Raw genomic sequence first — 24,880 nt, 5'->3', positions numbered from 1 at the left:
CATCAGAGTGGGAGCTGACAGCCTCCTTCTTGCTGCGCTGCTGAGCTGCACACCACACCGGACACCTGCACCCCGACTGCTGGTTACTCCATCTGCCCGAGTGGTGCAGAGGCAGAGGGTGGAGCTGGAGGAGGGTCTGTGTTATGCACACCTCTACTGCTTCTGAGCTGAAGTGAGGGCCTGGGATTTAAACAGAGAATCATCCAGACCCCACCCTGCTCCTTTCTCCCTTCCTCCTGTTTGGAGACAGGACATTACAGCAAATGCCCCTCGTTACGAAGAGAATGAGGAGGTGACCTTACATGCCCAGGTAAAAATGTAGGCTCAGGAAAGCCCTGTACGGACCTTAATGGTATGTTGCATGCTGGTTTCAGAAAGAACTTACAAAAACCAAAGCAACAAAAACAAAAATTCCAAACAGTAACCAAAAACCATGAGCTGAGAGATGAACAAAGTATAATTTTCAGAGATAGATTATTATTCCCCAATATCCAGTTTTCAACAAAAATCATAAAGAATAAATACAAAGATATGGGAAACTATGGGCCATTCAAAGGAAAAAGTCAAATAACATTGTTCCTGAAAAGATTCGATGGTAAACTGAATAGGTTCAGGTGTTAAGACAATGCTATCAAAGATGTTCACATAAACAATGACATTTGAACAAAATGGAAATCCAACCTAGAGACAACCAACTCAGAAAAACAACAACAGAACAAAACAGTAACCCTGCGTCAGACAGGAAAGACAATAACTGAAGTGAAATTTCACTGGAAGATGAAAGGCAGATTTGAGCAGGCAGAATCTACTCAAGACAGCTGAAGATAAAGCAATGGAAATAAACAGGTTTGTGCAACAGAAACAAAATAGTAAAGTGGAACAGACATTGGAACCTATGCCATGACACTGACCACTGTATGCGCTGTGGAGAGTCCAAAAGAAGGAAAGAAAGAAAAAAGAAGGGAAGAAAACGCTTGGGAAGTATGGTGTAGGGATTCCAGAAAAAGACATCAGAGAGAAGGAAACACTGAGAAATCAGCCAATGAATGTGAATGCCAGCAGGTAGGACACAGGAAACTCATGCGCCTCATATCCTAAAGGTCAGGAAAAGAAAGAAACTTGAAGAGGGCATGACCAATTGTGCACATAATCTCACAGTGGCTCTGACTGCATGCTCAAAACCTGTGTAAGGACCAAGCAAGACAAAATCCCTATATGAACAGGGGAGAGGCTCATGAAGTCCCACCCGCAGCTGAGGAACTATTGGCAACTGATGACTGATGGAGAAGGAAAGTCAGTTTTCTTCAGGAATGCAACCCCTGACAGGCTATCCATTCTACAGGAGATGGTCCCCCACCAATGCACACATAGGCAGCCTTAACTGGACTCAATGTTTTGTTGGTGATGGTTTTGTCTTTGTTTTTCTAATAAGAAAAGAGCACATGAAGTTGAGAGGGGAAAGCAATGGAGGTTAGGGAAGGTTTGAAGGGAAGGGAATGGGAATGCATATTTATATGTATGTATGAAATCCCCAAACAATAAAAAAGTAGACATTGCTTAAAATGTTTCATTCTGTAGTTACTACTGAACTCTGTGCATTCCTAGAATTTTAACTGATTTTGCACAGAACTGAACACAAACCTCTAGTATACTTGTCAAATAATATCTATATATTTACAATTCTCCCAATTTCCCCAAAAACATAAGCTTTAATAAATATCATCTTTTACTAGCACCCAACAGTGTCTATATAAGAACATTCAAAAATGTACTTAAGTGGACACATGAATAAAAGATACCTAGAGGCTGGGGAGGTGACCAAGTAAAAAAAGTGTTTACCATGTAATCATGAGGACCAGAGTTCAGATCCCCAACACCCACAAACATGCTAGGTGGGAGTGGTGACCTGCTTGTCCGGGTCCAGCACTTGGAGTATGGAGACAGGGGAACCCCAGATGAAGTCAGACTAGACATATGGGCAGCTCTGGACTCCACTGAGAGATTCTGCCTTAATAAGTACGTGGGAGAGCAACTGAGGAAGACTTCTATTATCAGTGACATGTAGGCCCACACACATGCGTGTGAACTTACACACATGTGAACACCTAATTACCTTGGGGTCTTTCTTCAACCCCGGTGACAGAACACCTTATAAATGTATCATATTTTCCAGCACTGCTTCTCAGAACATGCCACATATGAGGAAAATTTAGCACATAATACAGAGTAAATCCTCCAGCCTTTATTATGTGGGTTCTTTTCTACAAACTTTTATGTACTTTAGACATGCTAACTTATGTACATTGTGATAATGCCATTTAGTTCAGGAACCTGAAAGGTTCTGTTAAACCAACCAATTTCCTTTTGTTGAGTAAGAGATGGTTTCTGATTGAACACATTTTAAAATTGAGATCACTGAAAACTCAGTATCACTAAACATTTGTAAGAATGTCATGAAAAAGAAGGTCTAAAGTGAAAATGTTAGGAAGTTCTTTCTTACTGAAAGCATTATCTCTGCAGCATTGGTGTACCCTGAGACACAGAAGCAGCAGTGACATGCTCAGGGGCAGGCTGCTGCAGGTGCAGCATGGCCAGGCTGCTTTAAAAGGGATCACTGGAGACTCCCCCTTCTATATGCAGATACCACCATGCCACATGCCATCTAACTCTGTAGTCTAGTCACAAAATCCAATAGACTCACATTAGCTGGAAGGGATATGAGCCCTTATGCCAGAAAAGCCAAATTTACTCTATTACCATTAATGATTTTCCTTAGAGCAGCTGTGTTGCTAGAAAATGGCCAATGGAAGTGTAATTAAAGATGAGCAAAGTTTCTCCTGTCTCACTGTTTTTAATGACACACACATATATGTTGTGAGATATTTGATTACACTGTGTAAACATATGTCACTCTGATTGGTTTAATGAAAAGCTGAGTGGCCAATAGCTAGGCAGGATTTCCAGGCACAGAAGACTCTGGGAAAAAGAAAGGTGGAGACTGGAAGAGATGCCAGGGATGCAGAGCAAGCTGTATGGGCATTACAAAGTAAAGGTAACTGAGCCACATAAAAGAACATAGATTAAAAGATATGGGTTAATTTAAGTTATAAGAGCTAGTTAGAAACCAGCCCAAGCTATCGGCCAAACTTTCATAATTAGTAAGTGTCCGTGTTGTGATTTGGGAACTGGCTGGCAGGACAGAGAAAAACTCACTACAAATATATATGAATAAAAATCTGTAAAAATTTCTCTGTGGAAAAAGAACTCATTTTTTAATAGTCAAATGTTGTTTTCAATGCATACAATTATATATATATACATTTTTATAAACTTTAAATAAATTCAGGCTAATTCTAAAATAATTATATTAAAAATATTTTTATACATCTTATATTAATGTTTCTCCTCCCCTGATTATTCCCACACCTTTCCCACCTCCTTCTTCACCCAACATTATGTTCTTTTTCTTTTTCATAAAAGAAAAAAAAAAACAGCAAACAACCCCCTCAACAACACAAAAATGAAAATAAAAACAAACAAGCAAAACATTGATAAGACAAAGAAGCCCCAAACAAAGCAAAATCAAACAAAAAGTCCAAAAAGCACCACTGAGTTTCTTTGGCATTGGCCGACTACTTTTAGGCATGGACTCTACTCTGGAGTGTCATTGATGGAGAAAACTGATTTTCTCTTTGTCCGTGGGCACCAACTACAGACAGTTTCTTGGTTGGGGGCAGGAGCCTGTGTTCAGTTCCCCCTCCTCTCACTGCTGGGACCCCATCAGGCTTGAACCAGTGTAGGTCTTGTATGCACTGTCATGGTCTCTGTGAGTTCATATTTGTATTGGTCCTGTAGTGTCTGGAAGATGCTGTGTTCTTGGAGTCATCCATCATCTCTGGTTCTTAGAATCTTCCTGCCTCTTCTTTAACGTGGCTCTGGTACTGGAGGGGAGGAGTTTGATGAATTCAGAACTGAGTGCTCCAAAGTCTCTCACTCTCTGCACATTGTCTACTTGTGGGCCTCTGTGTTAATTCCCATCTATTGCAAGGAGAAACTTCTCTGATGAGAGCCGAGGAAAGCACTGATCTATTAGTAGAGCAGTATGTAATCAGGAACCATTTTATTACTGTGTTCCTTTAGTGTAGCAGTTCTCAACCTGTGGGTCACAACCCCCACAGCGATAGCATATTAGATATACTGTGTATCAGATATTTACACTATGATTCATAATAGTAGCAAAATTACAGTTACGAAGTAACAACAAAATAATTTAACAGCTAAATACTATCCCATGGTGCAAATGTACCACATTTCCATTATCTATTCATCAGTTGGTGGATATTTAGGCTGTTCCAGTTCCTGGCTATTAGCAATAGAGCAGCAGAGAACATGGCTGAACAAGTACCTCTGTAGTTGGACAAAAAGTCTTTCAGATATTTGCCTACAAGTGGTATAGATCTTGAGGTAGATCAAGCTCAGCTTTCTGAGGAATCACCACACCGATTTCCATAGTGGTTGTATCATTTCACAATATGACCAGCATTTAATAAGTGTTCCCCTTTCCCTACATCCTCGCCAGCATGTGCTGTCATTTGCTTTATTATCTTGGCCATTCTGACAGGGGTAAGAAAAATCTCAAAACAGTTTTAATTTGCATTTCCCTCATGGCTATGGATGCTGAACATTTCTTTAAGTGTTCTTTGGCCATTTGTGTTACATCTTTTGAGAAGCTGTACCCCATTTTTAATTGGGTTATTTGAATTCTTGATGTTCAGAACTTTTTAGTTCTTCATATATTTTAGATACTATCTCTCTACCAGATGTGTAACTGGTAAGGATCTTTTCCCATTCTGCAGGCTGCTTCTTTGCCCAAAAGATGGTGCTGTTTGCCATGCAGAAGCTTCTCAGCTTCATAATGTCCCATTTATTAACTGTTGGTCTTAGTGTTGTGCTATCAGTGTCCTGGTCAGAATGTCCTTTCTGTGACAATGAGTTCAAGCCCATTCTCCCCTTTCTCTTCTATCAGAGTCAGGACATCTGGTCTTCTGCTGAGGTCCTTGATACATCTGGAGTTGATTTTGTGCAGGGTGATGAGTATAGGTCTATTTCTTTCTTCTACATGTAGCCATCCAATCTGATGAGCACCATTTGTTGAAGATGCTGTTTTTTCTCCAGCATGTATTTTTGGCTTGTTGATCAAAAATCAGATGTCCTTCGGTGTATGGACTGATGTCTGTGTCTTCAATTCCATTCCACTGGTCAACGTATCTGATTTTAATTGATTTTAATGCCAGTACCATGTTGTTTTTATTGCTGTAGCTCTGTAGTACAACTTGAAACCTGTAATGATGAGACCTCCAGAAGTTCTTTTATTATTCAGGACTTTTTTTGCTAGCCTGTTCTTTTTTTCGTGTGTGTGTGTGTGTGTGTGTGTGTGTGTGTGTGTGTGTGTGTGTGTTTCTATATGAAGCTGAAGATTGTTCGATTTCTTTGAACTGTGTTGGAATTTTGATGGAGATTGTGCTGAATCTGTAGATTGCTTTTAGTATCATGGCCATTTTCACAATATTAATACTATCAATCCATGAGCATGGGAGCTCTTTCCATCTTCTGGTGTTTTCTTCAATTTCTTTCTTCAGTGTCTTAAAGTTTTCATTATACAAGTCTTTCAGGTGCTTGGTTAGTATTATCCCAAGGTTGTTGTTGTTGTTGTTGTTGTTTTAGGCTATTGTGAAAAGTACTTTTCCCTGATTTCTTTTTGTCACTCATATATAGAAAGGCTAATGATTTTTTTGTGTTAATTTTATATCCTGTTACTTTGCTGAAAGTGTTTATCAGCTGTACAAGTTTCCCGGTAGAGTTTTTAGGGTGTTTTATGTATAAAATCATATCATCTGTAAGTATATTAATTTGCTTATAGTTTTAAATAATCAGACTATTTATAAAATAACTTTAAAATATCATCATGAAGAAAGTATTTAATACCTGACTATATAAAAAACTTAATTAAGTCCTCAAAAGTGTTGTAATTATCTTCTCATTATGCAATGAGGATAAAGATGCACATCAAAGCTTATTTAGAAAAATGAATAAAGAAAATAGTGTGTATACACAATAGAATAATGGTTAGTCTTTAAAAAGGAGGACACCCTGCCCCAGGAGACAGTACAGGTGAACCTACAGGATACAGCTACTTGAGGTAAGCCTGTCACATAAAGCCAAAGATGGCAGTATCCTACTGATATGAGACTTCCAAACAGTCAAATGCACAACAGCAAAGACCAGAATGGTCCTTGCCAGAGTTTGGAGAGGGCACAGAGGGAGTTGATATTCAATGGCATAACATTTCAGTTATGCCAAAGCAATCATAAATTTGTGAGCGAGGCTATTAAAGGAACTGTGGTTTATACAGTAAGGATCCCCTGAAGATTGTCCTGGTTCTCCTCAGCAAACACATGCACTGCTTGAAAATGATTCTGCTGTCTGACGTGTTTACTTTCAAGTTTCTTACACATCGTCATTTATGTGTGGGGAAAATGGATATGCTCTTACGGGTCACTTTCTGGTATTAACTGGAGAAATTGTTATGCTTGCTCACTGGCTCTGTCAGCAAGGGAGATGCATTTGTCACCTAGCAAGAAGCTCCTGTTACCACCACAAAAGACTTTATAGTTGGAACTTAAAACTGACAGTCTCTCTTCATTCGCCAGTGCAACAAACTTGTCAAATTTATACTTTATGTGACCACACATAGAAATACAATAGTCCAAGACTATGAATCATGTCATTGTTGGATCTTGGTCGATACATGGTAACTGATATGTCCATAAGTTTGGTGTTATAACACTTTTAAAATTTGGTATGGTATGCATGCATGCATGTATAGATGCATGTGCATGTGTGTATGTATATATATGTATACATATTTGCATGTGTGTGCATGTCCACGTGTGTATGAAGATCCAAGATTGATGTCAGAAGTCTTCCTTAGTCATTGAGGCAGGGTCTCTCACTGAACCCGTAGCTAGAATACAGGCACCATAGTCTAGCCAGCTGATTTGCTCCAGGGATCCTGTCTGAGCCTTCTGAAAATTGGAATGATTGGCAGACCACATGCCCACCGACATCTACATGCATTCTGGGAATGAGAACTCTAGTCTCTGAGCTTGCATGCCAAGCTTTCTTCAGAGAGCCACGCCCTTGGTCCTGCTGTACAGCCATTTTGTGTTTGTGATTGAAACAGCATAAAAAGGACCACACGTTTTAATAAGCAGAGAAAGTTAGATATTTCAGGTTTTTTGGTTCAAATTATATCTTTACTTGTATGACATTAACTACTCTATTTTCCTTAGAATCAGTTCAGAAAAGGATCCATTACAACAGGAACTAAACCATAAAAAAGGAAATCTAGAACTCTATGATACTGGGGAAACCTCAGCCAGATAGGAATACTAAAATACTAAAAACAGTCAACTTTTGGATAAGGAGAGCAAGTTCAGTTCATTAACTGCTGATCTATCTTCCAAGTTCGTTGATTACTTACTGATTTTCCATCCAGAGGATTTTTCATTTCAGTTATTTTATTTTTCAACTCTAAATTTATCTTTTTTATTTTCATCTCTTAATTGACCTTACCTACTTGATTAACAAGTCATCATACTTTACTTATTTCAGAGTGGTTTCTTAGTTCTTTGACATACTTATTTTAAAAAGTGTTTATTTATCCTTTGACAATTTTATACATGTATACAATATATCTTTCCATATGCCCTGAACTCTCCTCTCTTACTTACCCTGTACTTTGAAATATTTCTAATGGATGCTTTGAAGTTTGTGTCTGTCAAAATGATCAGAATACTCATGCTTCTCCACATTGATTTTAAAACATTTAATTATTTATTAATATAGCCAATAGAAAGTATCATGTAATATGCATTCTCTAACACCTTGAGACTGCCTAAGTATTAAGTTGACATTGAGTTTTAGAGTTTGTGCCAACAAAATTTTAGAAAATTGACCTGCTAGCAAATCCTGGCTGTAGCATATATAACCAAAAGGGGCGGCCCAGAAAGTCATTTGGGAATTCGGAAGATTTACTTAACTATAGAATATCTTTAAAGTATTATAACTTAGAGAACCTAAAACAAAGATCTGGATAATGTAAAAACTTACCTGATATAAATAATCTTCAAATACAAAATAGTAATCGTCATTGCTTGCTGTCAGCTTCACATCCTAGAATTAAAGTTGCAAAGCACTGAAAATTACTCAAGAGAATCTGCCTCTAACTCTAAAGAATAAATACAACATTTGGAAATAATATTACAATGAATTTTATATCTTATGTGATGTTATAGAAATTTCCTGGTGAGAATTTATTCCTATGACATATTTATTCGGCAAAATATGTACTACATTATTTGATTTCTAATTCCTTAAGGTTTCATTAATAACGCCTTATGATTTATTTCAGTTAATCTCCTCTTAGATGTCTTAAAGCTGTAAAAGAAAACCAAACAGGATCATAACTCCAGCAGCAATCATAACACTCTCTCTCCAGACTAAACTCCGTCTTCATCACTCACACCTCAGACACTTAGGCATTCCTTCAACTGTCTCCTACGTGTGTGTCATTGGTTACCTGAGAATCATCACGTGCTCCTGGGAGGCTAACATCTGAGATTTCCTGCCCCATGAACTTCAGGGCTAGTGCATGTCATCCCTTGGATAGAATGTTGGTCCTTTCTTTAGCTACTTCTATGTGGATTTCCTGACCTGGGGTTACTTTAAAACATTCTCCTTTCCCAGTGAGTGAGACTGAGGACTCTCTCAGCTCTAGCACCTTGCTTCATACACACCTAGCTCCCTCACAGGGTCTGACACCTAAGTGTCCAGCACATGTTTGATGAGTCAATGATAAAGTGAACAGAAACTAACTGCCTAATTGCAGTTCTCTGGGACGCAATGTATCATCACATAGGTGACCTCTCCAACAGCAAACAAACATCAGCTCATGGGAAAAGCAAAATATCCACATTCCCCCTGGACGGTCTCTGAACAGTTTTTATGGTGAGTTGAACACACTCATCATGTACTTCAGGGTGAAGAACACAGACATTCCACCAGATCTGACTAAGAGTTTAATTCGGCTACACCACTTCTAGCTACATAACTTTGGCTAGTTACTCCAAATCTAGGTCACTGTGCTTTGATAAGTGACCCCTAAAAGCCTATGTGTTAAAGGCTTAACCTCCCCCCTACTTCATGTACTCTTGAGAAGTGCTAGAACGTTAAGTTCTGATACCCAGTGAGGGAAGTCCAGTTACTAAGAAGTGACTCTGAGGGGATATGGACCCTGGTACCTATCTGTCCCTTTCCTTGTATCCTAGCTGCCACAAGGCAAGTAGTTTTGCTCTACCTTGACTCTTGCCACAAGGTACTGACTTGCCAGACCCAAAAGCAATAGAGGTCCACGGCCATGAACTACACAGTAAGGTAAGCCTTTCCTTCTTCAATGGTAGTATCTCACGTGCTGTCACTGTAACAACAGAAAAATGAGTCTCCATGTCTGTAAATGGGTAGTTACTATGTTTGCAGCATATTTGTACACTGTGTGAAGATACACTGCTGTGATTGGTGTAATAAAAGGCTGAATGGCCAATAGCTAGGCAAGAGAATATAGGCGGGACTTCCAGGGAGAGAGAGAACTCTAGAAAGAAGGAAGGTGGAGTCATCAGCCATATGCCAAGGAAGCAGGATGGAAAAATGTAGATTTTAAAAATATGGGTTAATTTAAGTTATAAGAACTAGTTAGGAACAAGCCTAGGGTAAGGCCAAACTTTTATAATTGATAATAAGTCTCCATGTCATTATTTGCGGGCTGGCGGTCCCAACCATAAAGTACTGCTACATTACTACTTACTTCAAAAGGTGTGGCAAGTGCTTAGAATAGCATCAGATTCTGAGGAGTACTCAAAAAACTCTGAGAGTTGATCAAAAGCCCCTCCAGGTATATACTGACTATACCTTGAAGAACCTCTGCACCCAAAGGATGGTGATACTTTTGAACCTACCATATAATTATTTCAACAAGTACTGATTGGTTGATCAGGATGAAGTACACCAAAAATCAAAACACAAACAAAGAAAACGAAGACAATGTTTACTTTTCAAGAAATCTACCATATTGGCTGGAAAGGTGGCTCAGTGTTTAAGAGCACTGGTTGCTCTTCCAGAGGTCCTGAGTTCAATTCCCAGTACCCACAAGGGGGCTCACAGCTATCTATAACTATAGCTCTATGGGATCTGTTGCCCTTTTCTGGTGTGCAGATATTCACGCAGACAAAACCTCCATATACATAAAAAATAAATCTACCATATCAATGAAAAGAACAAATATGTAATAAAAATATGGGAAGAATCACAATGACAGATTAAAACAATCCATGACTACATAGCTGAAACAGTCCAGGACATTCAACTAAACAGCTGAACCAAAAGAAGTCAAGGGCTCGATGGACTAAGTCCTGCATAGCTCTGGAGAAAACTTGAAACTACAGAGTACAGGGAAAGAAATGGATCATTCGTCTGACGTCGAGGTTCCATGGATGGGTGGACGTGAGAGTAGTACCTTCTCAGCAAAGGTGATACTGACGCAGCCAAAACTGGTCCCGGGGTTAAAATTATGAATTACAGTGGCACGTGGAGCCCCAAAGCTAATCCTCACTCAACAGAGTCTTGCTCATTGTCATTTATTATTAGAGATGAATTAAGCTTTTCCCTTAGGGGTATGAGAGTAAAAAATGAGAAACACTGGTATAACTGGCAGGCCAGAGTAAAGAGTAGAACAGAACTAGAGGCTACAGACACGAGGCCAACTGTGGGGAGGTGAGGGAACCCAGCACAGGTAGAAGAGTCCAAGTGATCAGTTCCGGGAAGGTATTCAATAAGACTTCCCACACAGTCCTAGAGCCACCATCATCCCAGGGGGAAATGTTTACATTTACAGTATAACTCCTGGCACCAACGACTCAATGTATCTCTATGACAAAACTTAAGATATACTTGGCCACATACTTAGAAGCTTAAAAAAAGTTTGTTTTCTTTTGTGGCTGAAGAGACGGTTCAATGATCAGTACAATAGTACTGCTCTTTCAGAAGACTCAAGTTTTCCCACTTCAGACAGCTCACAACCACCTGTACCTCAGGGGCACCTCATTCACGTGCACACTTCCACATGAAGACATATACACATAATTTAAAATAGCTTTATTACAAAGAAAATATACATCTAAGCCCTAAATAATCATGAGACAAATAGGATTACAATACTATACTCTTGTTTTAATTTTAGCTGTTTTTCCATTCTCTTTGTGTGGAATGGAAAAACAGACTTGAATTTAAGATGAACAATGTTTTTTCTCTTCATGAAAACATGGAGAGACTGGGAAAAGAACACAAGAACAACTCCCTAGGGAAGAAGACCACAGTGTCTTCAGGCCTCAAGCTTGGGAAGGCAGCCTCGACTTCACAGGCACAATGATCACGTCAGGCATTTCCTCTCCCTCCTCCCTCCCTCCTTCCCTCCCTCCCTCCCTGCCTGCCTTTCCTTTCCAATCCTTTCCTTCCCTTCCCTTCCCTTTCTTTCTTTCTTTTCTTTTCTTTTTTTCTTTCTTTTTTTTTTTTTTTTTTTTTTTTTTTGAGACAGGGTCTCAGGAAGCCCAGGTTAGTTTCAAAGTCACTATGAATCCAAGCATGACCTTGAACTCCTGGTCCTCCTTTCTCTGTCCTTAGATACAGGGATCCTAGATATGTACTATCACACAGCCACTCCAATTATTTTTCTAGTTTAATATGTACTTTTGCCCACAGTTCAAGCCCTGCAGAGAGAAAACTCTTCACTGTAAATGCTATTCATGAAATGGAAAAACAATGGATACTTATACTTACTTTATAAATTAGACTGTCCACCAAAAGGTCATGCTGTATCACGTTGGTTTTAAGTTGCTCATAATACAGGATGTCCTATATTTGAAAGTAAAATACACAAAAATTTAATGTTTATAAGATCAGCCTCAAACCTTAATAAACAATAGTCAATAATAAAATTATAGCCATTAAGAGATAGGGTCTCTTTTATTCATTACTACATAATGATAGCTAAGTAACAGTAGATGTTTAATAATATGCCCATTTCCAATACTGGTATCTAGTGGGTATTCACTCAATATTTACTAATAATAAATACAATATTTATGAACTAGGTGCATCTTTTTTTAAGATTTATTTATTTATTATGTATACAGTATTCTGCCTGCATGTATGTCTGCAGGCCAGAATAGGGCACCAGATCTCATTACAGATGGTTGTGAGCTACCATATGGTTGAAGGGAATTGAACTCAGGACCTCTGGAAGAGCAGTCAGTGTTTTTAACCTCTGAGCTATCTCTCCAGCCCAAACTAGATGCATCTTACAATTCCTTTAACAAAGTGAAATGGATCAGTGAGAACTATCTCCACTCACATTGGAGGAACTTAGGTCCAGAGAGAACAATAACTCGCTGTCCAAAGCCACACACTGGTCACTGTCATGGCTCTACAGTTGGGCAGGACTACTGGGAATACTATAAGAGCTGGTCCTCAGGAGAAGGCTTCCAGGTCAAGTCCTCTAAGTCTCGGATATCACAATTTTAAACTCATGCCCCTAAAATGGAGACTCAGGCTGTCTCTCGGTAGTTTGTCCCTATGCATACTGCTACAATAAATACCCTTCCTGTGCTATGCTTTCCTGTGTGCAGGACAAATGGGCAAAGCAGAGCTGGAGGGTGAAAACTATTCTCATCTTACACTAGCATATGGACTGCCTGACCACTTCCTAAGAACAATAGCAATACAAATTTTCCCCAGCCAAATGAGGTGCCATTGTGTCTACACCTTTATCTCAGAAATGATATTTCATTGTTGTGTTCATTTGTGCTTTTTCAACCAGCAACCTGAAGAGTCTCCCGCTGTTCCCTGGCCACTTGGATTTCCACAGCAGGGATTCGCCCTTCCCAGTAGTATCTGCCTGTCCTGTAGGTGGTCTTTCTCGGTAGAGTGTGTCAGCCTCTTCATTAAGAAGGAGAACTGACCTCCTGCCATTATGCTGTAAGCATTTTTCTTCAAAGTAACATGTTCCTTGAATTTTATGGTAAACCCTGACAATTCTTTAAGTGTTCTTTATGGCTTTGGGTTTTCTTGCATTAGGACAGGCTTCCATATCACATGTTCATACAAATAGTTTTCACTCAAATATCTGTACATTTCCTTGATCTTATTATCGTGTCTTGTATCAAAAGGTCTTACTGTTCTCTGCCAGTGTAACAGTTAATTATCAGCATCAGTGTTCTCAACTGAAGTAAAATTACAGAGCAAGAGCTATCTATTAAGTCACTACTCCATTTTCCTTAATAATGGATTTGGTTATTCTTAGACACTTAACCTCCACAAAAACCTTAAGGTAACTACACCCAGTTAAAAATAACAGAGATTTTCCCAAATATTTGTTTAGAAAAGAAGGGATGTTTCATGATGCTAAGGTATCCCATCAAGAATATGATGGAGATCTTTGTCGTGTAAGGCAAATCCACAAGCTTTTGTGGGCTTCAGAGAACGATGGCAGCACCTTTTCTGTAGGCTGTTGTGGGGAAAATGGAAACATGCCATAAGCTCAGAACAGTGCTGGGCAGGTTTTACTGTTCTGCCTTTTGTGTCCACTGTTTTCCTCATAGGGGCTCCAAAGGTCTCTTGCTCTCCACATTAAATGTTTTCATGTTCCTGCTACTATAAACCAGGTGTTTCTCACTTCCATATTTCAAGTTGATAATATGGATAAAAGAAGCCAGGCAGTGGTGGTGCAAGCCTTTAATCCCAGCACTTGGGAGGATCTCTGTGAGTTTGAGGCCAGCCTGGTCTACAGAGCGAGATTCAGGACAGGTACCAAAAACTACACAGAGAAACCCTGTCTCAGAAAAACAAAAATATGGATAAAAGCAACTAATTTTTAAATATTTTATATAATATCTTACTAAAATATTTTATAGTAAATTTTTAGTCTTCTAGGTACTCAACCATGATCATGATCATCTCTGGAGAATATGACGGTGTGTCTTCTTCCTCCAATCACAAACCAGTTCATATTCCTGACTTAAACATTGGCTAGAACCTAAACAGTGATGTTCTGTAAACAGTGGTGCCACTGCAGCCTTCTGCTGGTTCTAACAAGAAGAGTGGGAGAACTGCTCCTCATTGCACTCAGATGGCTTGTAGGTACTGTCTCCAGTTTCAGTACTTTCATTTCAAGATTTGATGCGAAAGGGCTGCTGGATGTCATCTAGGCCATATGGCACCCACTGTTACTTTTCTCTATGAATACACTGATGTCTGTGATTTGAAGGCCCAGGGCCACCCATCACTCAGTGGCCTGACAGTGTGAATTCAGTTGATCCAAGCTGGACAGGACAGACTTTCTCCCCCCTCCCCCTTGGTGACTGTCTACAGTGTATGTGTGGCCAAAGATGACCATTCCTGTCGGAGGTGACAGCTCTGCAGTTGAGAATTACCAGTGAGATATTGCACTAAACTACATTTTATCCTAGGACTTTTACATCTCCCATAGAAAGCAGAGAGAAACACAGTCCTGGTGACATCTGAAAAAATAGTGCTTTAGAAAAGAAAGGTTCAGTGAGTTTACACTATTAATATTTATTTTAATTCGTTGTTTAAAAATTTTTGTTCGAGATTCAAGATGGCGGAGACAAGCAGACGCAGGTAGGCCTGTGGCAGCGGCCTGCGGAGGTAGATGGGTCCGGAGGCAGCGGCCGACAGGGACATTTAGGCCCGGCGGTAGCCGGCCGAGACATTCAGGCCCAGCGGCGGCCCACAGAGGTGGACAGGCCCTGCAGCAGAGATAAGCAGATAGAGGTGGACGGGCCCGGCGGCGGCGGCCTACAGAGACATTCAGGCCCGGCGGCGGCGGCCCACAGAAGTAGACAGGCCACTGGGCAGAAACGGGCGGATGCAGGTGGGTCCGCGGCGGTGACTCGCGAAGGTGGAAGGGCCCGGTGGCAGCGGCCGACAGGGACATACAGGCCCAGCGGCAACCGGCAGAGACATACACGCCTGGTGGCAGTTCGCAGAGGTGGATGGGCCCGGCAGCAGTGACAGGCAGGGGTAGGTAGGCCCGCCGCGGCAGCCGGCAGAGACATACAGGCCCGTTGGCGGTCCACAGAGGTGGACAGACCCAGCGGCAGCTGACAGGGACATACAGCCCCAGCGGCGGCAGAGACAAGTGGACCCAGGTGGGCCTGTGGCGGCGGGCCACAGGGGTGGACAGGCCCGGGGACGGAGAGGGGCGGACGCAGCTTGGAACGGGGACGCCCCTAGCCCCAACACCTGGGGAAGAGGTTATCTCCGTGGGTCAGAACCAGGGCGAGTCTGGGCACTCCGTTTGGGGACAACCCAGGGCCCAACTGCTGATCCTGTGAAACCCAACAACTTGGAGGTGTTGGTGAGACTACCCTGCTCAGCTGAAACCCATCTGGGAGAGGATTCAGATGCCTACAGTTTGAAGTCTGAAGAAACAAGATCAGCTGAGGAGTTGACAAATGAACAAAACGTGACCTGGGAACACAGAAGAAGGCGCTACCCAGCCACTAAACCAGATCACCAGAATCATAAGTATATAATTCACCGACTGAAATCAGCTGTCCCTGAAGAAACAGCCCAATAGCACCAATTTAACCAAGAACCCCTACTAAACTAAGACTAAAAATTAGAACAAGAGAGGCACTCTCAGACACAGACACCACCTGCACCGCACAGAGGAAAAGATGAGTAGACGCCAGTGCAAAAATACAGGCAACAACATAAAGACCTATATGGCAACATCAGAACCTAGTGATTCTACACCTGCAAGACCTAAACATACCATGACAGAAGAAACAGAAGAGATCAACCCTAAAAATGACTTTAAGAAGATGATAGAGGCCCTTAAAGAAGAAATAAAACATTCCCTCAATGAGGAAATAAAAACTTTCCTTAAAGAGGAAATGAAAAACTACCTTAAAGAGGAAATAAAAACTTTCCTTAAAGAGGAAATGAAACACTCTCTTAAAGAGGAAATAAGAACTTCCCTTAAAGAGGAAATGAAAAACTCCATTAAAGAGGAAATAAAAAACTCCCTTAAAGAAATGGAAGAAAAAACGAACAAAAAATGGGAAGAAATCAAATCAAGCCAAGAAAAAGCAATTAAACAGATGAAAGAAACATTCCAAGATCTGAAAAATGAATTTGAGACAATAAAGAAAACACATGCTGAGGGAATGCTGGAAATAGAAATCCTGACAAAACGAACAGGAACTATAGAAACAAGCATAACCAACCGATTGCAAGAGATGGAACAGAGAATCTCTGACGCTGAAGACATGATAGAGAAAATAGATTCGTCAGTCAAAGAAAATACTAAAGACAAAAAAGTTGTAACACAAAACGTCCAGGAAATTTGGGACACCATGAAAAGACCAAACCTAAGAATAATAGGGATAGAAGAAGGAGAAGAATACCAACTCAAAGGCACAGAAAATATATTCAACAAAATCATAGAAGAAAACTTTCCTAACCTAAAGAAAGAAATACCTATGAAGATACAAGAAGCTTACAGAACACCGAATAGGCTGGATCCAAAAAAAAAGTCCCCTCGCCACATAATAATCAAAACACTAAACACACAGAACAAAGAAAAAATATTAAGAGCCGCAAAGGAAAAAGACCAAGTAACATATAAAGGTAAACCCATCAGAATAACACCAGACTACTCAATAGAGACTATGAAAGCGAGAAGATCATGGACAAATCTCATGCAGACACTAAGAGACCACAGATGCCAACCCAGACTATTATACCCAGCAAAACTCTTAATCACCATAGGTGGAATAAACAAAATATTCCAGGATAAAACCAGATTTAATCAATACCTGTCTACAAACCCAGCCCTACAGAAAGCACTAGAAGGGAAAATTCAACCCAAAGAAGCTAAACACATCCATGAAAAATCAAGCAATAGATAATCCCACACCAACATACACCACAGAAGAAACAAGCTGGCGTAGCTATCCTAATATCTAGAGAAAAAGGATGTTTCAAAAGAGAAGAAGTCTTGTGGCAATGCCTCAGTGGTCCAGGTAACTACCAGAACTCAGAAAAGTTGGTTGAACTTGGGATTGACTGGGAAGCCAAAGATTTAAAAAGCAGAAGATTCTCTCAAGACATAAGTTGTATGATAATAGTGTGGTTTGTGTGTGTGAATGAGAATTTGTAAATGTTGAATTCTAGGCTTCGACAATCATTGTCAGTGCAGATTAAGCTGCAAGTATTTATGTTCTAAAACTTAAATTATAAAGCTAGTTACGTCTTTCTAACAACTAGTTTTAATGTTCATGAGCATATTTTACCTACATTACTTTTTCAGGATGTTGAGAAAGCACAGGCTGGAGGCTGGGGGCTAGATAGTTTTGAGGAAGAGGTCTTGGTGGACTCTTTCATAGAGCAAAGGGAAGCAATGCCTTCTGGGAAATGAGCTAAGTTTTAATCTAGTCTTTAAGATTAGAAGTCAAAAACAAAAATATTAAGGAAAGGAAAACTTAATTGATCTTTGAAGTATTGTTATGTGGAATTGAGTGGGACTTTTGAGGCCTTTCTTCCAGAAAACAAGGACTTTGTTGTCAGGCCTATATTAGGCCTAAACCTTGGTGCCATATAGTTGTACTTAAATCATTTCAATGGAAAGTGTCTTAGTGATTGGATCTTCTAGTGCAGTTTGGAGTTCTTCCATTTGAAAAATGTGATATTTACATGGGATTGTTTGAATCTTGTTTTCTAGTCCCTCCCCATCACCACCCTCATAATCTGAAGGTAGATTTTTCTCTTGATAAAGGAACAAAAAAGGTGAACATCTTGTTTGTAAATAGGTATCTAGTAACTAGTGGTAAACTTGAAATGGTAGAATTCTTTAAAGCCTAATTCTAGGTAGCCTTAAGAAAATGTATCTTAATTATTTTTGAACCTGTATTCACCTTGTTTTTTTTCAAATATCTTAAGTTATATTTTCTTTTTCAGAGCTGCTTCTTATTTGGGGCTACTTTTTTTTTTTAATTGGGGCATAATTCATAAAAGGGTATATTGTTTTGATGAGACTTTTTACAACTATGGCTGGATGTCTTTCTTTAGTCTTCCAAGAAGGGCCATTTTACTTTTTTAGAGTTACTTTTTAAAGTCATGAGGTCAACAACTTGGACTACTATGCATGTAAGCGCTAATGCAAATTAAAGCCCAAGTTGACCTCCAGCAGCAGTTCATTCTATGTTGACAGTGAGAGAACACTTTGCCTGTTAGGATACTGTTACTCGTGGACTGAAATGCTGAAGAAACCCCTCCCCCTATTTTGTTTTTTGCAAAAATCAAGGTATATTCTAGGGTTTCCTGGTTGACCTCAACAGATAAACTGAGCTGATAGTCTTAGTTCAGAAATGATCTGAATGTAGATTTACAGTCTACGTGTACAGCTGGCTAAGTGAGATCACTTTCACAGTTCTGCATGTATCCCATCGGCTCCCCATTAGTCACTGAACTCTTAAAACTGGTATTGTAACATTATCACAATGTTTCGCGCCAATTTTATAAACTTTACAGTGCAATATGTGTTCCTTTTCCGAGGCAAACCAAAGGTATATTTCTCAAGGTTCTGCTGCTATCAGCGGCGTTGATGGAGATCTTTTATACATTTGTAATAGATAGAAATAAACCAGAAAAAAAGAAGAAAAAAAAAAGTGGTGGAGGAAAAGGTGAACACTGCAAGAATACTCAAAAGGGCTGAGAGTTGCAAACGCCAAGAATGGCTTTGCATAGTAAATGGAATAGAACAGCTCTGAACTATAGCTTACTTTTCCTGGTTTGGTCTGACAGAATGATTGAATGCTTTTGTACAAAAATCAGAGCCTTAAAAACAAGGATTTGGTGAGATTGTGAAATGGTGTGCACTTTGGCAAAACAGTTTGGTGGTTGGTCAAAATGCAAAACATTGTTACTCTGTTACTCAACAATTCTACCCTTAGGAATATATCCTCAAACTACTGAAAATGTGCACCTATGAAACATGTACATGAAGGTTTACAGCAGTGTGTTGCTAATAGTAAAAAAGTTAAAACAACTCAAATAGCTATCAAATACTGGAGAGAAATAAAATGTGGCTTATTCATACAATAGAATATTATTAAGACATAAAAATGAATGAGAAACTGACAGATTAAATGACTTTGGTGAACCTTCATAATTTCATTTGTAGATCTTTCCATTTCTAATTTATAAATACATTTGGGGTTATAAATTATAAATGTACTGCCTCCTGTCAACATTGTATACTTCTATTTGATGATTTCTGTGTCAAACATTATATGGAAATGTTTCCAAGTATTTTCTGTATTAACTGTGAATGAATAGAACAAAATAAATTGCCTGTGATGGAAAAAAAAAAAAATTTTTTTGTTCATATGTATGCTGACATAAATAAAATAAATAAATAAATAAATAAAATAAAATCAATTATAGGAATTAATTCCTTGGGTAATAAACACTGGAAAATTAATCTGCATTATTATTAATGAATTATAAATGCTCACAAATAACTTCACTTTAATTGCTATACTCAACACTATTTATTTTCAGTTGTACTTGTAATGCTATTTATTATCAATTAATTCATGCTTTTCCTGGCCATTGCTAGAAAAGTAATAAATATCTTAATAAGAGTAATTAAAATACTAATTTTAGGATCAAATATTTCTATAAAGAAATATGTATTCAAAAGCATTGAATAAAATTTTAAACACAAAGAAAAATTTTACTGGGCCCAATTACTCAAAATGTCAACAATCCCATAAATATATTTATATAGTAATCTTGTGAGTTAGTTGAACTGGCTACAATTCAGACAAGCAATGAAATATTGTGCAACAAATACAAAATGCTGGGTGACTGAGTGAAAACAAGGTCATGTTGGTTCAGAAACTCATCTGTCCATAAAATTTCAAAATCACAGGCTCTGATATTTAAGACACTTCATAAAACAAGTTCACATTCTTTTCACTGTGTAGTTAAAATATATTGGCTTCTTCTAATAAATAAATGGAGTTGTTTCTGTAGCCTTCATAAAATGATGATAACCATAGCACCTTCACATTGATTTTAGTACCAATTAGCATACAAAATAAACTATAATAATTTATTGATACTGCCATGTACCAAAGCTTCTGTGTACTCAAGAAATAATTATACAATTAAATATCTTTGTACTTTGCTTTTAATTATTTTTTTAATGTCATATGACTTGCTAAACAAATGTTTAACCTTTAGCATAGTTTATTTAAAATTGTTTGGACATTTCATATTCTATCTTTTGGAGATAGAGCTCGGGAAAGAATCTAGATAGACAAGTTATCTTCGCAAAACTGTAAGTTAAACTAAGACTTAAAAGAATTTTTAAAAAAAATTCTGTGTATGGGTGTTTGCCTGCATTTATGCTTGCGTACAATGTGTGTGTCCATGGAGGCCAGAAGGGGTACTAGATTCCTTGGGACTGGGTTACAGATGGTTTTGTGAGCCACTATATGGGCTCTGAGAATCAACTTCAGTCCTCTGGGAGAGCAGCCAGTGCTCTTAACTGTGGAGACATCTCTCCAATCCCAAGACTATTTGTAAATAATCTTGTAAATCGTGATTTAGGCACAAGCTCAGATAAATTTCTTGGAAGGTGAGCTAAGCTACCCTATTCTAGAATTACCATTGCGCAATGTGTTTTCTTATAATGCAGATTGTCATATACATTATAGTCCATCATTTACTCAAAATTATATTTTTCAATAGTAAACTAAAGATAATTGCTATTTTCCACACTATTTTAGTTCTTCAAGATTTAAAAACATCTACTAAACCAGTCTGAAGGCTCTCAGCTGCCTCAGAACAGCGCGAGAGGAAGAGGTAACTATCCATGGCCCTCCAAGAAGCCCTACTCTCCCATGAAAATAGAAAAAAAATAGAAAAAGGCAAATTTTAAAAAGGGGTAAATTAAAAGGAAGATTTAGACTATTCCGGACGAAATAGTCAAAAGTATTAAGTACAGCAGCTACAAGAATTAAAGTATGTTCCCTGCTCCTTGGCAACTTGTGTAGGGCATTTGCTGGTATATAGTGAGGACAGATACTAGACTATGGCAGATTGATTATTTATTAAATAAAGTAATTCATTTTATTAATGTAAGTCATTAATGAAATTCAGCACAGCACAGACTTTTGTCTAAGCAGCTTTGAAAGGAAAGAGGAAAAGGGAGACAGCTAGAAAAGACACCGAATCTACAATTTGCTTTTGTTCTTAGAACAGAGAGGATGTGAATTGACTGCCCTGGCTCAAGCCTGCAGGGCTATGCCGAGGGACGGATGCACCGAGACACAACTCTTTTCTGGGTAGAGTTTGCTCATCACACTTGAACGACACTCTCTAAGAAAGAATGTGATGGCCATGAGGCTAGTCATACTAATTCTCCATAAACATGCCTGTCATTAGACGTCTCAAAAATTCAGTAAGTTGGGGTTTGGAGAGATAGCTCAGCACTTAGGAGCACTGGCTACTCTTGCAGAGGACTCTGGTTCAATCCCCAGGTTATAAATTCCAGCCAGGGAATCCAGTGCTTTCTTTCGGCCTCAGAGGGCACTGCACGTATGCGGTGCACAGACATACATGCAGACAAAACACCCACTCACACACACAATTTTAAAAATAATAAAAAGCCTTTATTAAATTGGGATTCATATTTCTTGGTCATCTTTTATGTGCTAGGTATGATTTTTTTTTCCCAGCACTCAGAACAGACAGTACTCAGTAAATGTTTATCGATTAATTAATGTCAGTGTGGGAGCCAGGCAGGCTTTCTGGAGAAAAGGATATAACAGACTTGGAGTATCACAGCCTGTAATAGGGCAAGATTTTGTCTGTCTGTCTGTCTGTTTGTTTAGTATATGGGACATATGGAAAGATCAGAGAGAAATAAGGTGTGCTAAGGAATCTTAAAGAAGAGGTTTAAAATGTTTTAAGCAGAAGGGCGGTGGTGGCACATGTCTTTAATCCTAGCACTAGGGAGGCATAGGCAGACGGATTTCCGAGTTTGTGTCCAGCCTGGTCTACAGAGGGAGTTCTAGGACAGCCAGGACCACACAGAGAAACTGTCTGGAAAAACCAAAAGGGGTAGGAGTTGGGGGTCAGAAATAGCAGACGTTAGCATTAGAGAAAGGATGTTTGAAAGATTTGTAGGGAACAAGGCTACGTGCAGGAAACCAGACTGTTTGAATCCAGGCACAAGAAGATAGTATTTTGAAATGGAATGGTAGAAACATGTACAGAGAGAAATACATGAATTTCAAACAGATGGAGGAACTGAGTCAAGAGGGAATTACAGATGCATATGTTATGAGATTCAGGGAGAAAGAAGAGAATGGCACTAGCCTTTCATCCGGGGCGTTTTGATGGACAGAGGTACAAAACAAACCAAGACTTCAGGAGGAACTGAGACATCCTGAACTCGAGGTGCTTTGGAGACATTCATGTGCATCAGTGCACTGGGCAGTCCTGTCTGAACCTCAAGAAAGAGACCTGACAGACCGTCACCCTGAATCAACTGTAGCGGGAGCTGGGGGAGCTAAGGAGGGTTACCACACATACAAACGAGAAGAGACAGACCACCGAAAGCTTAAAACCCACGTGGAGAGGGGAGGTCAGGGCCAGAGCACCGCTCAGGAAGTCTGAAGTACTGGGTTTAATGCCCAGCACCCTAACACCACACCACTAGAAAACCTTATAGAAGTGTTGTTTTCATCAATGAGCAAAATATAGAAAAGCTTTTGTTTTTAGTTAGCAAACTTGATATTAAGCATATTTAAAATATGAACATTCACTAAATACATTTTGCGTGTATTAATGAGCATATACAAACAATCCTTTAAAACACATCACTTATTTTCTTGAAAAACAAAAAAATCAAAGTTAAATAATTTTCTATTGAATGTACTACATTAACTAACAGGAATTCAAAGTATTATGCTCAAGGTCTTTGCACTAAAACAAAAAAATTAAATTTTACTTTAGAATAGCTTTCATTTACTGGAAACATTCAAGGATAGTACAATGAGTTAACCCAAACTCTATAGATTTAGAGGAGTAAAATTTGAATGTTCTGCTTATGTGTCTAAACTTTCAACTATGACTGTAACTAGATACACAGTTTAAGGGATAGAAAATTAATTCAGCAAAAAGGACCCTCCCTTTCCTTTCCTTTCCCTACCTACCCTTGATGCATTACCTGTAACAGTTAGTTTGAAACTTCTGTACTCAAGTGTTTTTCTGAAAATACTATTTTCTGATTATAAATATTCATTAGATTTGGCATTTAAATTTAAATTTTTAAATGGCTACAACTTCAAAATTCAAATGTAAAAATCATATTAGAATACTTCCAAAAAACAATCATTATCTGTCATTATTAAGGTAATATTTTTTGGAAACTCCTAAATTTGATTGTGAAAAGGTAGGATTTCCTTTGCACAGAGAACAGGACTTGTTTGACTCCGCAGCAGTTGAGGGTGGCATGTTACTTGGAAACTTAAACCCAGTGAAGCATTATGTTTTCTAGAAAATCACACAAACAGAAAAATGTCTGTTTTGTAAACAATTCTCTCCAAAGTGTTACAAAAGATAGCAATACCTCATGCTGCAAAACTGCTCTGCAGCAAATCCCAAGCTTTCTTCTTTCAAATAAAAGATATGGACAGTGCTGTTCACAGAGGGAAACTTGAAACACATACACACACACACACACACACACACACACACACCCATACACACCATACAGATATACACACATACTTCGCATAATTAGCAAAGGTTAGAAATGCAATTTTTATAACAAACATTAATGTCTTACTTTGTTATCAGAATTATTCATTACAATTAATCTGTAACATAATTACAAGTAATACTAATTATTATGACTACTACCATTAGTGGCAAACATTTGTGTCCATTATTACATAATAGACATATATGTTACTTTCTGTATATTTATCACAAGTCTGTGGCATAAATATTATTACCTATATTTATGTACAGGTTAACTTAAGCTTGAAGAAATTTAAGCAATTTGCTCAATGATATGTCTTCAGTAAGTTAGGGAACTCTGAGTTTAAACCAGGTTTATATAATCATAGAACCTGTCACACTATTAGTATGACAATGATTAAAAATCTTTAAATGGGTGAATTTACAAATATATATATTACAAATTTATATATATATAACCACTATACATAGGTAATTACATATGTGCATGCAGTGAGACTATTCCAGAAGTCAATGTCTTATGCAGGTTTTCATTACTAAGTCTGTGACCTCGGCTGGGGATATAACTCAGTTGGCTTTGCAGGCATGAAGCCCTAGGCTCCATCTCCAGCATCAGAAAACAAAACACCCATGGTCTGTTAGTGATTTTCTCACTTCCTTTAATATTCATTGCATTTCTTGAAAAAATAATCATGTATTTGGGAAAATAATATTTGTACATTATGTCAAATTTTAGAACCATAGGGATAGCACACACTTCAAAGGGAATCATAAATCCAAGTGTGGTTGTGCATGCCTATAATCCCAGCACTTTCAGAAGCAGAGACAAGAGCATTGGGAGTTCAAGGCCAGCTTCAGCTACCTAAATTAGTTTTTAAAGCAATACAGGCTACATGAACCCTAC

General features: G+C 38.7%; 1 protein-coding gene across 4 annotated transcripts in view; it reads right to left on the bottom strand.

The window, feature by feature from the left end:
* Tbc1d19 (TBC1 domain family member 19) overlaps window positions 1-24,880 on the bottom strand; it is a 128,670-nt gene that overhangs the window by 57,977 nt on the left and 45,813 nt on the right. For all 4 annotated transcript variants that reach the window (XM_037209034.1, XM_028865920.2, XM_028865919.2 and 1 more), the window contains 2 exons: window positions 11,950-12,024; window positions 8,173-8,235 (listed from right to left, as the gene is read on the bottom strand). In XM_037209034.1, coding sequence (XP_037064929.1) covers window positions 8,173-8,235; window positions 11,950-12,024 — 138 coding nt within the window. The remainder of the gene's footprint in view (window positions 1-8,172; window positions 8,236-11,949; window positions 12,025-24,880) is intronic.

Source organism: Peromyscus leucopus, chromosome 10 (genome assembly GCF_004664715.2).
Source record: "Peromyscus leucopus breed LL Stock chromosome 10, UCI_PerLeu_2.1, whole genome shotgun sequence".
Taxonomy (NCBI): domain Eukaryota; kingdom Metazoa; phylum Chordata; class Mammalia; order Rodentia; family Cricetidae; genus Peromyscus; species Peromyscus leucopus.
The sequence above is the reverse complement of the archived record's forward strand: the minus strand, read 5'-3'. Positions and strand labels throughout refer to the sequence as shown.